The 19,161-nt window shown below is 34.0% G+C and overlaps 1 protein-coding gene across 6 annotated transcripts in view; it reads right to left on the reverse strand.

Annotated features, from left to right (window-relative positions):
• The window catches only part of LRRIQ1 (leucine rich repeats and IQ motif containing 1), a 225,009-nt gene that overhangs the window by 204,857 nt on the left and 991 nt on the right, over positions 1 to 19,161 (reverse strand). For 5 of the 6 annotated variants that reach the window (XM_082738968.1, XM_082738972.1, XM_082738971.1 and 2 more), the window contains exons 2-7: positions 15,857 to 16,007; positions 14,429 to 14,540; positions 9,449 to 9,537; positions 7,737 to 7,854; positions 6,275 to 6,498; positions 1,628 to 1,702 (exon numbers count right to left, since the gene is read on the reverse strand). In XM_082738968.1, the coding sequence (XP_082595094.1) occupies positions 1,628 to 1,702; positions 6,275 to 6,498; positions 7,737 to 7,854; positions 9,449 to 9,537; positions 14,429 to 14,540; positions 15,857 to 16,006 (768 nt within the window). In that variant the 5' untranslated portion in view covers position 16,007. Of the gene's footprint in view, positions 1 to 1,627; positions 1,703 to 6,274; positions 6,499 to 7,736; positions 7,855 to 9,448; positions 9,538 to 14,428; positions 14,541 to 15,856; positions 16,008 to 19,161 lie in introns of those variants that run through there. The other variant, XM_082738970.1, reaches the window with a different exon arrangement.

Here is a 19,161-nt window from a genome sequence, read left to right on the forward strand (position 1 = left end):
ATCCTGGGGTAGAGCCCCTCCAGGGAGCCTGCTTCCCTGCTCCCTCTCTGCTTCCCACTCTGCCTATTTGTGATCTCTGTCTGTCAAATAAATAAATAAAACCTTAAAAAAAAAAAAAAGTCAGCTATTGGTTTACTGTTCGTCCTTTCAGGTAATGTGTTTTTTTGCTCCAGCAGCTTTTATAACTTCTCCCCCTTTGTCTTGAATTTCAATAATTATACTATTCAATTCCCAGGTGTGATTTTCTCTGTATTGATTCTGTTTGGAGATCATTAATCAACTTTGAGTGTTCAGCCTGAATTTCTTTTAAACTATCTCAACTATTATTTCTTTACCCATTGTTTTTACTTCATTCTCTTTCTCCTATCCTTCCAAGATTACTATTATATTCATTTTATCTTTTCACTATATATCACATTATTTCTTGTACTCTTTTCTGCTTTCCAATTTTTTTGTCCTCTTTATATTAATATTTGGATATTTTCTATTGACCTTGCTTATTTCACTAATGCTGCCATCAAACAGATGCACCGAATCTTTAATTTTATATGCTAAACTTTTCAACTCTATAATGTACATTTGATACTTCATTGTAGATTCTACTTCTCTTTTCTTATCACCTCTCTGTTAAGTATCTTGCTATTGTATGACAGTTATAGGTATTTTAATGGCTCTCCTAACTCCAACATTTGGGTTTACCTGTAGGTAAGCTACTATTGTATTCTTTTTGTCCCTTGTCATACATCTGAACTGTCTGTTCACATGCCTAACCAGCATATGCACAGTGGAGAAAATCATACTATAATATATAACATTATTAAATCAATACACTGTGCCCTTTAAATTTACACAGTGTTAAATATCAAGTATATATATATATTTTAAAAGATGGGTAGTAAACTTTTTTTTAAGAAAAAGATGGATAGTAGGAGCGTGTTTATATAAAGAAAAGACTTGAAAGACTAAGAAAGATAATATGTTTAGTCAGATAACAGGATTATAAGAAATTTTATCTAATTCATGCTCATACTTAAAATTTTATATAAAATCTTTGAGGTAGGGGCACCTGGGTGGTTCAGTGGGTTAAAGCCTCTACCTTCAGCTCAGGTCATGATCCCAGGATAGCCCTGCATCCATGCTCAGCAGGGAGCCTGCTTCCCCCTCTCTGTGCCTTTGCCTGCCTCTCTGCCTACTTGTGATCTCTGTCTGTCAAATAAATAAATAAAATATTTTTTAAAAATCTTTGAGGTAAATAACCTTATAATTTAATAAATGTGTCATCAGAATGATCTTAAATTCAAAGGCATTATTTAACATATTCAATTGTGTTCAAGAAATGACCTTTCCCAACCATATTCAATCGTAGTGAAATATTTATAATAGTATGTTTCCTCAAACCTTAAAAAATTAAAGAATTACAATTTTATATAGACAGTTCATTCATTAAACCAGTTTATTTTAATATTTAGGAAATTATATTTCAAGGAGAATTTCTGATGATTAATATTTAAAGCTTTAGCAAATTAAATCCTATATCAGACAGGCAATATTATGTCCATTTCAAGTATAATAATCTATTTCAAATGAAGAATGATTATTGTAATGATTAAAAACAAGAAATAGTTACCTCATGCTTTTTAAACTTCTCTTTCCACATTTTCTCTTCTTTATGGAGTTCATCATTCATCTTGTCCTGTTCTTGCTGAACATATGGTAATACTGAGTTATTATATTCAAATATCAAAAAAATTATGTTCATTATATTTGATTCTGACAACCAATATTTATAAATAATAGTTAAAGATAACAACTCACCCAATGATACTCTGTTATTAGTACTGGGACAACAACCTTAATCTCAACCTAAAGTATCACATAAATGATACCTAAGGTTCCCATTTTGAGCACATAAAGATGTTTGTAACCTGGGTAAGTTGTTTTATTTATCTGAGTATGTTTATTCACATAATAAAATGCATTGGCTAGATATGCTCTTGGGTAATGCAAAACCCACAAATAATAATGTTTGCAAAAGGAGTTTTATATTACAATTTTTTTTCTCCATACCATCCCATTTAATTCACATAATCTATCAGTTCGGTGGATAACAATTTTCTTGATTACCATCTATTTTGTTAAGGTTCTGCAGAATAAACAAGATCAGTAAAATAGAATCCCTTTCCTCTAAAATTTTACCTTTAATGTGGGAACGCAATTGTAAGTTCACATATTACCTCAAATTTAGCAGAATAAATTTATCAAGATAAGACTATAAAGGACCACTGTAGAAATAGGCATTATAATTAAAAAGATTATGAAAAGTTTCATATAGAAGACTGATATATGAAGGCATTTATTAAATGTTTTCCAATTAGGAAAATGTAGCTCTGATTTTAGGAAAATTAAAAGGTTACATTAAAAACAAAAAGCCACGGAGTCACTAAAGAGATCAAAGAGGTAGGTATTAGAGAAGTCCATGTAAGCAGCAAGGAGGGCCTTCTGTATAGGTGATGGGAATGAGAAAAATACAAAAACAATGTAAACATGAAATTGCTACAAACTGCCAAGTGTCCAGAAATAAAGGAACTGGGAATCTTTCTTTGGATATAATCTTTACAATGAGAATTAGGCAGAGAAATAACTTTAAAAACCCCTCCTGGCAGCACTAAGGTGAATGGGTTTGTGGAATACAAGACCAAAAGTACAGAGATAATTGGCAAATTTAGTGAATATGCCAAGCTAGACATTAGGACACCCTGGACTACAGACTAACAGCAGATAGGTGGGTGGATGAGAAGATGGATAATATAACTATTAGAGGGAAGAGGATAATAAAGAGAAGGAAGAGCCAAAGATGATCCTTATCTTTCTAGCTTAGACTATGATGACAGTCTAGATCATCAAAATGATGACTACAAGAGGAGAAGCACAACTCAGAGACAATGCCTTCAGTTTTAGACACATTAAGCTCTGAGTGTAAAGTATCTGTAGGAGAGTTACATAGTTCATTTTTCTTTTTTGTTATGAATATAGATTTGTTTCTGAACAGCTATGAATGACATTATCAAGAGAGAAGATATATGGAAAAAAAAAGGACAAAGAAAGAAATCCTTGGTAGTACCATATTCAAGAAGAGAGAGAAAGAGACAGAGAAGGCTAAAATGCACATAAAGGAAGAATTGCCAAACATTTAAGAAGAGATTCAAGAAAGAAATGGTCAATAATCAAATTTTTACTGGCATAAAATGCTACAGAGGCCATTATAAGAACTGAAAATCAAACTCTGAATATGGAAACTTAGAAGTCATTGGTTATTGGGCACCTGGGTGGCTCAGTGGGTTAAGCCTCTGCCTTCAGCTCAGGTCATGATCTCAGGGTCCTGGGATCGAGCCCCGCATCGGGCTCTCTGCTCAGCAAGAAGTCTGCTTCCCCCTCTCTCTCTATCTGCCTCTCTGTCTACTTGTGATTTCTGTCTGTCAAATAAATAAATAAATAATCTTTTTTTTTTTTATTTAAAAAAAAAGAAGTCATTGGTTATTTTTGTTGCAAGTCGTTTCATTTGATGGGGTGAAGGTGATATACGCCTCGTAGTTTTAGGATTCAATGAGAGACAAAGACATAAATATAACAAGACTACTCTTTAAGAAGCCTTACCATGATAAGTAGAGCTAAAGAGAAGCTAAAATGAGACATATGAACAAAAGTGATCTTGTGGTTTTTCTTTTGTTTTATTTCTAAGATGGAAGAAAACTGAACATGCTTATAAACAGTAAGAAAGGAGGAAGTTGATGGGGTGTTTCAGCATACAAGGTAAAACTATAAAACAAAGGGGCGCCTGGGTGGCTCAGTGGGTTAAGCCGCTGCCTTCGGCTCAGGTCATGATCTCAGAGTCCTGGGATCGAGCCCCACATCAGGCTCTGTGCTCAGCAGGGAGCCTGCTTCCTCCTCTCTCTCTGCCTGCCTCTCTGCCTGCTTGTGATCTCTGTCTGTCAAATAAATAAATAAAATCTTAAAAAAAAAAAAACTATAAAACAAAAAGCAGGGGTAAACTGAAAAATATTATAGAGCAGAGCAGGGAAACCTAACTTTGAGTAAAAGAAATCTTTCCTACTGAGTGTAGCGCAAAGACAAGGAAAAAGGTAGGATGAATACAGAGGTTGGTACAAACTAGATATAGGAATAGGAAGAGGAATTTTGCCATTCATGCAAAAATATAATGTGATCATTTGCCCATAATGAGGAAGGAGAAACTGGGTGGAACTCTTAAGGAAAGAAATTCACAATAGCTTCCTATTTCATTCCCCCAACAGCTAACAAAGGACACAGAAAACAACTACTCAAAGTAAGTAAATTACATATTTACAATGCATCTTTTTAAAATTATGGCATGGTCTCATTGGAAAAGTTTTAAGCCCCAAGGCATAACAAAGTATACATTTAGGAATTCATTAAAATATTTTAAACTATAATCTTATGATAAAGCACAAATTACTTTCAGAAACTAAGCTGGAATTCTTTGAAGGTGGGGGCCCAGATGTTAGATCTCTTTTGTGTCATTGAAGCGCATAGCTGAATGCTTTGCCATTGAGATAGTCAATAAATTTTTTGTTTTAAAACAATTAAATATGACAATTTGGGTAAACAGAATTTAAAAGTCAGATGTTTTCTAAATCTGAAAACACCACTAACAATCAACAGCAATGATGCATTTCAACATAAGACTACAAATACTACTCCTATAATCTAAATTATACTAAAGCCTATCCAAGAATAAAGATTCTGACTTTTGGAAATGACCCAAAAAAGAGTCTGTGTAAAGGAAAGCTAAGGATCCATAGTTCACATTACTAGAAAAAGCCACAACCATACAGTATACAGTATAATTGCTTTAAATTTATTTTCTATAATCAGGAATTGCAGTGTATTCAACATGGAGGGCTAGAACACACTGAACTGCCCAAGCGACCACATGTCAACATTCTCTATATGTAACTCTCAAAATCAGTAAGTATGGTAATATGCAGGTCAATTTTAGTAATGTAAGACAGAGAAGTCAGTTCTGATTGTTATCTATACATTCTAACAATCCTGATGGTCATAAAGTAGGGTCCTAAAAATCCACCAGTTTCTCAATATATCACTACCATGACCTAAGCATACGGATCTCCTGGGGTGGGGTTAGGAGGAAACAGACAACAAAACAAAAACAAAAACAAAAACAACACAAAACTCCTTCACACCAAAAAATTTCTAATCTCGGGAATTAGCTCAATTATGGGAACAAGGCACAGACTATTACCTACATGGATGAACCACTACAACCAAATATGTTTTATATAATTGTTATACATTAGACCTCATAGCAAAGACATTTCATGATCAGGAAATTTTTGTTGCTTTCTTGAATGATTTAGAAGTATATGAAAAAGCAACATTTATATTATAAATATCAATCCTTCTAGGACAATCTGTAACTTCATTGACCCCAGGGGGCTCCCAAGATCCAAAGCAGCATCTGAAATTTCAATGAATTTTAATAAATTTTTAAATAAGCTAAATTAAATGAATGTATATAATAAACAATTTTTTTAATTTTTAATGCATAAATTTAAGGAAAACTAATCAAGAAGTCCATAGTAAATACTGTTACCACAGTCAATGGCTTCAATTATCAAGAGTACCTTAATCGCATAGAACAGAGCTCAATCCACACCATAATCTAAAAGGATCAGTACTACTCAGAAGTAGTTACTGATTCAAAAAATGTATAAAGAGCCCAGATATCCATCGACTGATGAATGGATAAAGAAGATGAGATATATATACTTATATAAAGGAATATTACTCAACCTTGGAAAAGAATGAAATCTTGCCATTTGCAACAACATGGATGGAACTAGAGGGTATTATACTAAGCGAAATAAGTCAATCAGAGAAAGACAAATACCTATGATTTAACTCGTATGTGTTATTTAAGAAACAAAACAGATGAATATATGAAAAGGGAAGGAAAAATAAAATAAGATGAAAATAGAGAGAGAGGAAAACCATAAAATACTCTTAACTATAGGAAACAAACTGCTAGAGGGAAGGTGGGGGGCGGAAGAGGTCGTTGGGTGATGGGCATTAGCATTGGGTGTTATGCAACTGATGAATGACTAAATTCTACCTCTGAAACTAATAATACAGTATATGGTAATTGGATTTAAATTTTAAAAAGTTAAAAAGAAAGAATGTATGGAAAACAAAAACAAAACTTAAAAAAATACTTTACCTTCTGAATATTCTCTAATTTCTTTTTTTCAACTTCAAATTGTTTCATCCAGCAATGTCTCTTTTCTTCTTCTTCTTGAAATTGCCTTTTTTCTCTATCCCTTTGAGCTTTGAGAGTTTCTTTCTCCTTGTCTTCCAGTTCTTTCTGTTTCTCTTGCCAAGCCTCAAAAGACTGCCTACATCTTTCTTCCACTTCACAGTATCCAAAATTTATATCAGCATCATCTGTATTCATGAAGAGAAACATTATTATTCTTAAAAGCAAGCCCCTCAAAACTGACCTAACATAGAATATGAAAGTAATTTTGAAATGAAGAAATAAGATCAATGTATTATCAAAGTAAAAGTGATAATATTCAAAAATAGGCATTTTAGAATATACATTAAAAATCCTATTGCTGGGGCGCCTGGGTGGCTCAGTGGATTAAGCCGCTGCCTTCGGCTCAGGTCATGATCTCAGTGTCCTGGGATCGAGCCCCGCATCGGGCTCTTTGCTCAGCGGGAGCCTGCTTCTCTCTCTCTCTGCCTGACTCTCCGCCGACTTGTGATCTCTCTCTCTGTCAAATAAATAAATAAAATCTTTAAAAAAAAAAAAAAAAAAAAAAAAAAAATCCTATTGCTGGGCGCCTGGGTGGCTCAGTGGGTAAAGCCGCTGCCTTCGGCTCAGGTCATGATCTCAGGGTCCTGGGATCGAGGCCCGCATTGGGCTCTCTGCTCAGCAGGGAGCCTGCTTCCCTCTCTCTCTACCTGCCTCTCTGCCTACTTGTGATCTCTGTCTGTCAAATAAATAAATAAAATCTTTAAAAAAAAAAAATCCTATTGCTGTCATATGCAAGGAAGTTCCATTTCAGTTAATGAAGAAATCACAAAACTTGCCTTAACTATACCACAAAACTTAATATAAAAACATAATGTGTATGTGTGTGTGTGTGTGTGTGTGTGTGTACACCAGTTAAAAGAATATAGTTAAAGGATACTTAAAAATCCAAGGCTGGGGCACCTGGGTGGCTCAGTCCATTAAGCTTCTGACTTTTTGATTTGGGGCTCATGTCATAATCTCAGGGTCCTAGAATCAAGCCTCACATTGGGCTCCCCACTCGCAGGGAGTCTGCTTCTCTCTCTCTCCCCCTGTCTCTGCCCCTGCTCACTCTCTCTCTCTCTCTCTCTCTCTCACTTTCTCTAAAATAAATAAATAAATCTTTAAAAAAAATCAAGGCTGGATATATCTATTTCAGTCAGATATATAGATGGAAAATTTAAATATGTTTAAATCAAGTTAATTTAGGAGGCATAAAAAACTATGAAAATATGAAATTAAGTAAGTATAGTAAAGGCATAATAATTTTCAAGTAGCATGATTGTATTTTTCTAAATGTCAAAAGAAAACTGTCTAAATTTTTTTCAGAGAACTATGGTCAATCACATAAAAATTATCAAAAATATCATTGAGCAATTTAGCATACCTGGCAAAACATGCTTATCCACAGGTAAATCATGAAGATCAGGCTCTGGAATAGAATCAGGACCACCACAATGGATTTTATTCCTCAGAAATTCTTCTTTTTCTATTTCAGACAACATCTAAAAGGTTAAAGAATAGCAATAATTAAAGAAAAAGTAAAGCAATCATTTTTAACAATATATCAAGCTATATATACACAAATCCAGAACTTTATTTACTTTCAATCTCTCTCAAATACAATCCTACAGCACACTAAAAATTGTATTCCCATGCAAGCAGACTGTATTTTATCCTCCTTGTTTTTCAGAACTCTAATCATTCTCCTGTATTTATCCACAATATTCAAATAAACTGCTTGAAAATCTGTGGGATGAATAAATCATGGGAATAAAAGGTATAGCGTTAGGAACATAGTCAATGATACTGTAATAGCTTTGTATGGTGACAGATGGCAGATACACTTGTAGTGAGCAGAGAATGATACATAGAGATGTTTTATTATCATGCTGTGTACTTGAAGCTAATGTAACACTGTGTGTCAACTATACTCGAAAGCAAAATTTCTTAAAAATTATTTCCCAGTGTTTCTGCTAATGCTTGCTTTCTTCTTAATGAATTTCTATATTTCTTAACTACAGTGATTGCTCACAGCTACAAACAGCTAATATTTTCAGCATGTTCAAAAAATGGAACTATTCTCCACTTTAACCTGAATTATGCAAAAGTCATGTTTATGAATACTTTACCATAATTAGCCTTATACCATGTTCTAGTTGGAAAGAGATAGGATATCTATTTCAATGAAGTAGCAGTATGATAATTCAAAATTAATATTTCAAGTTTGTTACCAAAAAAGAGAGTAAGAGACATATATATATATATAAGCAATTTTCAAATTATATTAAACATCTTAGGGAGCAGAATAGAGTTAGGTAAAATCAGAGATAGATAAAATAAGCATTCAAAATGCTAAAACTGTAGAAGAAATTTCTCAAATGTATTTCTGGAGTTTTTAATCAAAATTGCCAGGCTCTCCCTTACTCTTATTTTTTAGGAATTTTTTATATTTTATCTTTTTTTAAAATTAACATAAGATGTTCCACATTTAAAATTTCCATTGGATATATAAAGTCTCTCCTGGAACACAGTACATTCCTAAGCAGGATAATAAACATTATATTCATTGTTTTCCTTGGAGTTTTTAGGGGAAAAATATAACATAGTATGGTTCTACTGTTTTATCTACATGCATTTTAAATTCCCAATTACTGATGATTCAAATTACTATTTCTAATATTTTTTAAATTGAAATTTGCCTTTTTATATATTACAAGCAAGAAGAAAACACAAAGCCAAAAACAATTAAATTTTTAAGTTCTAATTGGCAGATTACATCTTTACTTTTTTAAAAAGATTTATTTATTTGAGAGAGGGAGAGAGAGAGTGCACACACTGTAGGGACAGGCAGAAGGAGAGGGAGAAAGAATCTTAAGTAGACTCTGTGCTGACATGGGCCTTGATCCCACAACCCTGAAATCATGACGTAGGCCAAAACCAAGAGTCACCAAGAGTTGGACGCTTAAAGGGCTGTGCCACCCAGGTGTCCCTACCACTGAACTTTAAATCAGTGAACTATCATCCTTCATAAGAGGGAACGGTAAAAAATATCTAACTGTAATATTGAGTACTTTCAGTCAAATATTGATCAGATACCTTTATTAACTGTTCTGGATGTTCTTTATGTTCAGTTGATAATTCTATCCTTAAATGCATGTGATTAGGAACCACTCCATAACTATAGCCTAGAGAAAGAAAAAATATTATAACTTTAAATATTAGAGCAGGACAAAGCACGTTTAAATCTCAAACCCCTTTTATTATCCTTTAATCTCAAATTCCATCATAGTATATTCCTGAGCAGTGACTCAAAACAATAGGAAAATAATGAAAAATAAAGAACAGAGGGAATCTGTAATCTTTGTTCTAAAAATAAAAGTAATAAATTTATAAAACACTCTCTTTCTAGACTGGTCTGTTTTCTATGTACACAGTGTAATGCTGAGTTTGATACTGCAGTGACACCTTGATTAGAAATCAATAAAGGTTCAATTCTACTGCCACAAACTAGCAATATAACCTTGCAGAAGATACTAAACACACTTTAATAAAAGTATTAGTTTAAAAGATTATAGGGGCGCCTGGGTGGCTCAGTGGGTTAAAGCCTCTGCCTTCTACTCGGGTCGTGGTCCTGGGGTCCTGGGGTCCTGGGATCGAACCCCGCATCGGGCTCTCTGCTCCACGGGGAGTCTGCTTTCTCCTGTCTCTGCCTGCCTGTCTGCCTGCTTGTCTGCTTTCTCCTGTCTCTGCCTGCCTGTCTGCCTGCTTGTGATCTCTGTCTGTCAAATAAATAAATAAAATCTACAAAATAAATAAATAAAAATAAAAGATTATAATTACTAATGTGAATGAAGTGAGCTTTCATTTTTGACTTTATGAGTTTTTTGAATTTTATTGTCCTTTTATCATCTGTGCAGATGCAGTTAATTTTTTGTCCTTTTTCAGCTAATATGTTCTATCGTGGTAGTCTTCATTAACAGTAAACTATTGTTCACAAATGACTGTTTTGCTGGTTAACTAACTACTCACACCTATTTTGCCAGACATTACAAATTTTCTTCTTCAACACTTATTCACAGTGAGTGAATAAGAAAGAAAGCAGAAGCCTGCTTTCCCATGTAAGGGGCTGACAAAGCAAAAATAACATTCTCCAGATTCCTTTGAAGCCAGGTTTCTGAGGGTGATTAAGGTTCTGTCAATTGATATATTTGCATGTCTTTATTTCCATAAAAATACCATGTGTGAAGAGAGACAAGGAGCAAGATTTTCATTTTTCTGGATGAGACTATGATAGAGGGAGCTCTGGGTTGGAGATAGGAGTGTGTAGTAGGGGGCACCTGGGTGGCTCAGTGGGTTAACGCCTCTGCCTTCGGCTCAGGTCATGATCTCAGGGTCCTGGGATCGAGCCCCACATCGGGCTCTCTGCTCTGCAGGGAGCCTGCTTCCTCCTCTCTCTCTCTGCCTGCCTCTCTGCCTACTTGTGATCTCTGTCTGTCAAATAAATAAATAAAATCTTTTAAAAAAAAAAAAAGGAGTGTGTAGTAGAAGATCAACATCTCGAAGTATCTTAATTATATCATACAGCAGCTCTTTCTGCAACCCAGTTTAACTGGGTGTGTGTGTGTGTGTGTGTGCGCGTGCATGCGCATGTGTATTTTTTACGCTTTGGATGTTCGGACTAGAGTGTATTTCTTCAATTCTATTAACAATTCTGTTATTCATTAGAACAGCTAATGAATTCTGTTATTCATTAGACATCTTCAAAGATGTCTCTTTCACACTTCCTGGTGTGCATATACTGTTTAGTTCCCTCCCACACAGAACCTGGGCTGACCCTGAGTAACCACCAGGATGTGATAGAAATGATGTTGCGTGATATATGAAACTAGGTTATAATAAGTCTTACAAGGTTCCACATTAGTCTGTTGGAATTTTGCTCATGGAACTCCTCAGAATCCAGGTGCCATGCAAGTCATAGAGAGATATCACAGGTAGGCGCCTCCAGCTGCCCTCCAGGTGCCGCAGTTGAACTCCCACCCAACAATTAGCATCAATCAACAAGCATTTCAGTGAACCACCCTTGGAATTCTAATCCATTAAAAACTTCAGATGACGTGTCCCTATTCAACATCCAACTCCCAATGCACACAGAAATCCAAGCAAGAATTGCTTAGCTAAGCTCAGTCAGCCCACAGAACCATAAGAGATAATAACATATTGTTATTTTAAACCACTGTTTGTTTTGCAGCGATAAATAACCAAAATGTCTAACTTCTACCCATAAAAATAAAGACAAAAACACCCCCAAAACCTTTCTGCCTAAAGCAGCTCAAGTAGCTTGTGTCTACAACTGAGAGCCCCAACTATTATATCTACATTCATAAGTGAACTTAGCCTCTGGTTTCGTATGTGTGTGTGTGTGTGTGTGTGTGTTATGCTTTGTATTTGAAGTATGGAGGTTTTTATATATGAAATATTATGTAACCTGCAGATTTGTTTATCCTTGATGGATTGTAAGGATTCAACTGTAAAATCATACTCTTTTCTTTTTTTTTCTTTTTTTAATCATACTAATTTCTAATGACATTTAAGAAGAAAACTTTTTCCTCCTTCTTGCCAGATTATTGATTTAATCATGTTTTCAAGCAATTTTGATCATCTGAATTTTCTTGGAAAAACATCCTATTCATTGAGACTATCATACTTATTGCATCAAAACTATACGTGAGATCTCATAATTTTCTAAACCACTGCTATAATTATAGTTACATAACCTTTCATGTAACTGATTTTCTATAATTGTGTTTCCTTTCTTTAATTAAACTATATAATTGCCAATATAGTTACATTTCCATTGTATAAATTTTAATAAATATACATAAACAAACATTAATATTCCCTATAACTCAAATACAAATAATCACTGACAAAATTTGAAGCATCTACATAGAGTAAGTCTTTACATATCCATTCACCCACTCAGGACAAAAATCTTGCAGTCAGTTTCCTCTCCTGCTCTCATTCCAATCCATCAATAAATACTTTTGGTTCTTTTTACCTTAAAAATGATTTCTAGAAGGTTTTCTGGGTGGCACAGTCATTAAGCAACTGCCTTCAGCTTAGGTCATGATCCCAGGGTCCTGGGATGGAGTCCAGCATCAGGCTCCCTGCTCAGAGAGAAGCCTGCTTCTCCCTCTCCCACTTTCCTGCTTGTGTTCTCTCTCTCGCTGTCTCTACCTCTGTCAAATACATAAATGAAATCTTTTTTAAAAATGATTTCTAGAATGTGACTGTTTTTCATTTCTACTCCAATCACTCTAATTCCTAACTATACTATTTTTTTTAAGAGAGAGAGTGAGAGAGAGCACAAGCAGGGGAAGCGGCAGGCAGAGGAAGAAGCAGGCTCCATGCTGAGCAAGGAGCCCAAAGTGGGACTCCGTCCCAGGACCCTGGGATCATGACCTGAACCAAAGGCAGTTGCTTAATTGACTGAGCCACCAAGACATCCCTCGAACCACACTATGGCAACAGTCTTGTAGTAGACTCTTGCTACCTCAGGTTATCTTTTCTACACAATCACCAGAATGAATGCCTCAAAAATGTGTCAGATATTGTCACTCTTTACTCAAAAACCTTCACATACACAGAGTAGAATCCAAAGCCCAGACCATGATTTATAAGAGCCCTATATGATCTGACCCCCATACAATCAGTGCCTTGACCTTTACAGAGCCTTTTTTCTAGAACACTGGCTCTCTAGATATCCATGTGGCTCACCTCATTCACTGAGATATCCATGTGGCTTTCCTTCTTAGTCATTGCTCAAATTTCACCTCCTCAGAGAGGCCTTCCTTGACTTATCCTATCTAAAAGAGCAACCTCCAATCTCTATGACCTATCTTAAATTTTTTATTTCATTGAAGTTATCAGTATTAAAATATGACATATTAATTTGTTTCTAGTCTGTTTCCCCACACTGGAGCATTAGAATAGGAAAGCAGAACCTTTGCCTATTTTGTTCTCTGTAATATTCTTAGTGGCTGAAACAGATCCTTTCACACAGTAATATTTGTTGAATGAGTATTGTAGTGTATGTATCCTAATTGTAATGTATACTAATATTTGCATAAATAAAACTGAACTTTATAATAATCTTATATATTATATCACGGAAACTTTTATTCCATTAAATATTATCTAAGCCATCTTTTTCAGTGGGTGTTGCTGGATACACTGAGGCCTGTTGAACATTTAGGCTGTTGCTATTTTTCATAATAAACCAAGCCATGGTTAATTCTAGTTAAATCCTTGATAATTCTATTATTCTTAGAATTCCAACAAGTAATTTTGCTCAGTTGAAGCAAATAAAAATTGTTAGGCTTCTGATGTAAATTATGTTTTTCTCCCCCCAAAATGTATAAACTGATACTTCTAAAATATCCTGTGACTCATTTTCTTTTCTTAATGCAAAGTAAAGATGACCCTTGAACAACATGGGGATTAAGAGTGACAAGCCCCCGTGCAGTCAAAAATCTGCATGTAACTTTTGATCCCCAAAACACACCTACTAATAGCCTACTATAGACCAGAATGCTTACTAATAATATAAATGGTCTGTTAATGCATATTTTATATATTATACATATTATATACTGTATTCATACAATAAAGTTAGCAAATGAAAATGTTATTAAGAAAACTATAAGAAAGAGAAAATCCATTTATAATACTGTACTGTAAAAAATCTGCACATAAATGACGTTTACAGTTCAAACCTGTGTTGTTCAAGAATCAACTGTAATAGTGTCTGGTTTTAATTAGGACCAGTAAAACAAAATGTTGGTGGCTAATATTTATTGGACATATAAAGGAAGTAGTCAGGAAAAAAAAATTAATGGACTAAATTAAACAATCCAGCATATTACAGATATTATAGTAGAGAGAAATGCACATATAACAACAGCTAAGAACTTCAAGCAGCATATTTTTCTAAATTCTAAATTAATCATGACTACAGAAAACTTATCTGCCAAGCAGATAAAAACTATACTTAAAAAAAGAAAAAAAACTACTTACTTAAAACATCAGTATCTTCCAAGTCCTGAAGAATGAGCTCTTCCGCCGTTTTGCTCTTATTCTTTATGATGTTAATACAGTGAAGAACAGACTCAGGTAATTCATCTAAATCCTAAAATTTTTTAAAAAATGAAAGTAACTGTTAAATCATTTATTAAAACTATGTATCAAAAATTTCATAAAAGTTTTCATACACCAAAACTTTGAACAAGATGTGTAAATCAGTTCAAACAAGTATATTTGATTAAAATTTGCTTTTTCTTTTCAGGTGACTATGAAGTATATCCATGATTCTGTTGTCTTTCATATCTAAATGAAGAATTTCAAAATTCTCACTTGAATTAGCTATGGATAAGAAGACATATTAATATACAAATTATAACTTTCCAAAAGTAACATATAGGTTATTGCATCTTAATTAAAAATGAAAGTATAATTATCCTTCAAAACTTAATGACTGAAGTTTCTTTGGGAAAAAGTTTAGTGGAGAAAACTTTGAAAAAACAAAGCCAGGAATTTGACCTGTTTGATACTTAATAATAAAAAAACTACAATAGGAGAAAAAGTAACAGAATAATGGAAAAGAATAGAGTGCCTTAGATATATTATATGTATAACAACTAAACATATACAAAAGATAAGACAAATCAATTAAGAAGAGGTAGATTATTCATCAAATGACATTAATAATATTAACTAAATATATGCAGGAAAATTTCTATTTAGATCTACGTTATATAACATATTTGAAAATAAATTCCCATTAGTTTAAGGAATTTGATGCAAAAGAATGAATCTGTGAATAAATTCTTTTTAAGATTTTATTTATTTGACAGACAGAGATCACAAGTAGGCAGAGAGGCAGGCAGAGAGAAAGGGGGAAGCAGGCTCCCCGCGGAGCAGAGAGCCCAAATGCGGGGTTGGATCCCAGGATCCTGAGATCGTGAAGAGGTAGTGACATGAGATAAAGGCAGGGGCTTAACCCACTGAGCCACCCAGGTGCCCCTGTGAATAAATTTTTTAATCATATAAACATTGGGGAAATACACAAGTGAAAAGATAATAAATTTGATTTCCAAAAAATAACTATTTCTATAGGTATAAAGATTCCACATAAACTTTGCTTTTCATGTATCTCTAATAACATTAAAAAGCTCATGATTTAAGTTTAAAAAGCAGGATACAAATAAATAGTTCTATGTATAATACCAATATTGCAAAAAATGCACATATGTACATGTGAAATTATAAGTGACTTGTATCTTCAATGTACTTTTTATATTTAAATATCTAACAATGCACATTGCTTAAAAGTGATCCTAAAGTTAAAAAATGAGATAACAATGTCAAGAAAACTGAGCAAAGTAATATTTCTCCTACAAAGATTACTCCAGTCAGGATCTTAAAAGCCCAGCATTTAACACTTACTGTATCACTATCATCACTCTGGATGTCTGATTTTGAATCACTATCAACATCATCTTTTTCTAATGAAGAAATGCTGATTTTATCCAATTCAGCTTCTATTTCTTCCTTGAGCTTTGTATCATCATCATCATCACCATCGTTTTCCATCATCCTTTGTAATAAACACAGAGCCATTTAAAGAAAAATGAAGAGGATAAAATGAGTAAAATCTATGGGTTGTTTAACGGGTCATACCAATGTAACATGTTCTGTGTAAATATGTTTTCATCTAGGATACCTTCATCATATCTTAAAATGGTCGTACCATATATTAAAGAACGTTTTTTCCCCCTCTCCATTAACTCATTAGTTCTTTAATGTTTGATACAAAATGGCCAACTCTAATAGTACTCTCTTAATTCTCTAAAGGAAAAGTCACATGGAATGGACTGTCTTAACTTCCTGAATCAAGAAATGTCACAGTAAAATTCATCCTCATGGAAATAATTGAGGGTGAAGTATCTCTGAATAGCTTGAGTATTCAGAGAATAGAATACTCGTTAAAAAAAAAAAAAGAATACTCATAGAAAGCAGCCTAAGTCTATATATGGGTCAATACATAGTTAGTTTCTACTCATTAATTGACAGTTGTTAATTTACTATAGATAGCCACATGTTTTTAAAAACAATAATGTGTTGTAATAATATGTGGCTTATAAGACCAATATTTATATTTAAACCTTTAATGCTTGTGATGGATATGGATCAAGCAGCACATTAAAGTATATCTTCCTGTAATCACCACCATCGCCAACCACCATTAGCTTCCATGTATTGCATATTAGTGACAAGCCAGGCACTAAAAGACACTGTGTGAGTGATAATCATCAGAGCAATGGAACGGATATAAGGCCATTATAGTCATTGTACTGATAAGAAAACCAAGGTTTAAGGAGTGTACTTAACTTAGTATAGTCATTATGCCAATCAGTAATGATGACATGGCCCTAATTGAGAAATTCTGAATTCAAACCCAATGCTTTTCCCACTATGAAATGATCTCCAAACTTAGTCAAACTCCTCATCTGCCCAGCAATCCTTCTGAATATCCCCTAGTCCAAGAGTCTTCAAAGTGCAGATGATAACTCTTTAGTGGATCAAGACATTAAATCAGTGGCTCTTTATCATAAAGTTTTAATGATGGAATAGGATAGGGAAAATTAGGGTAGATAAGAAAATAGACTATAAGTGTACTATATATGTTAAAGATAAAAACATTTATTTATTTATTTATTTATTTATTTATTTGACAGAGAGAGATCACAAGTAGGCAGAGAGGCGGGTAGAGAGAGAGGGAGAAGCAGGCTCCCTGCAGAGCAGAGAGCCTGATGTGGGGCTCGATCCCAGGACCCTGAGATCATGACCTGAGCCGAAGGCAGAGGCTTTAACCCACTGAGCCACCCAGGCGCTCCTAAAGATAAAAACTTTAAAAAAAAAAAAAAACTTTTTTTTTTTTTATTGTAGGTGGGTATATATGTAGGCATGTGCGCATGAGCTGCAGTGTAAAGTGTAATTCATTTGTTTTACTGTGGGTCTTGGTTTAAGAAAAAAAATTTGAAAAATGCTCTACTCCTCAACTATTATTTTATTTTCCAGACTATTCCAAACTTTCATCTTTTCCTCAAGTCCCTGATCTTTCCAGTGCTACTTTCTTGACTCACCCTCCCTTCCTTGCTTCCCTCTTTTCTTTCTTTCGCTCATCTCAAAATCAACTTTTGGGGAGCCCACCAGGTACATTAACAACAGTGCTAGTGCTATGCTGATTAAATAAGACAAGTAGCCTATGTCCAAAGTTTACAGTCTAGTTAATAAAGAAAATGAAATGCCCTCATTTTCCTATTTCTTTTCCTGAAACCTTTCATATTCCTCTTACGTGGAGAAGAATCCCTTCCTAATAAAGTGTAATCATCTGCCTATTCTCTGAATCTGACATTTTTTCACCTACTCAACTATGCTTCATCCACTAGCTTTTCTCTTTACTGCCTCGCCATACATTTTTATTCTGCTTGCCTCTCTTCCCTACATAAACACAATTCACTCCTATCCAAAACAAAACAAACAAACAAACAAACAACAACAAAAAACCCTGTGCCTGTATTTCCTCTAGTTATACATTATCACAGACCTTTCTTTCATATATAAATGATTTAATTGGACTGATTTCCATGTGTTGGCTATACTCTTGGGCACTTTTCCCAGAAAAATGAAATTTGATGTTCATACTAAAACTTGTACATGAATATTCACAACAGTTTTATTCATGACAGCCTCAATCTGAAGACAACCAAAGTGTCCCTCAATAGGTGAATGGTTAAACCAATTCTACTACCTCCATACCAGGTAATACTACTCAACAATAAAAGGGATACCGACAAATCTCCATGAATCTCTAGGGAACTATGTTAAGCAAGAAGCCCAAACCAAAAGGTAACATACTACATGATTCCATTCATATAACATTTTTGAAGTGACATATGACAAAATTTTATAGAGGAGAAGAGATTAGTGATTCCCAGGAGTCAGGGGTGGATGGAATTGGAGGAAGGTGGTTATGGTAATAAAAGGGCAACGTGAAAGATTCTTGTAGCATTGGAGCTCTTCACTATCTTGACTGGAGTAGTAGATAAGTGCACATATTCAGATGATATAAACTGTATGTAATACACACAAATGATTACAAATAAAATGTAGGAAATCTGAGTAAGATTAGCAAACTGTACCAATAAAAGTGTTACCATTGGGAGATACTGGAGAGCGTACAAGGGCTATTTCCACAGTATTTCTTAAAACTACATTTTAATCTACAATTATCTCAATAAAAGATTTAAAAAATAATAAATACTAAGAAAAGGTAAATAGATTATGATGGATTCATAGAATGGAATACTATTTAAGTCCTTTTAAAAGCTGGTATATTTACTGTGCTGTGGAAAAGTAGCAAAGAAGAAATAATTGAAAAAAGACACATGGTAGAAAAATATGCAGAGTAAGTATCCACACATACACAGTTTTTTGAAACACAGAAATTTTCTGGGAGAATTGGGGATCTTTTTAATTTTCATTTCAGACCTTTATGTTGAGTGATTTTTTAAACCATGAATTCTAAAAGCTAGTTTAATTTTACCCATCAGCTTCCTCCTTCAAAGGAAAACAAAACCATAAGCCAAAGCAGTGTAAAATACTATCCTGTTATCAAACTTATTTAAAGTGTAATGCAAAAGATTTGCTAGGTAGGAAAATTACATTTTTAAAAAATGTAGCTATAA

This window comes from Mustela nivalis (assembly GCF_964662115.1).
Source record: "Mustela nivalis genome assembly, chromosome: 7".
NCBI lineage: Eukaryota > Metazoa > Chordata > Mammalia > Carnivora > Mustelidae > Mustela > Mustela nivalis.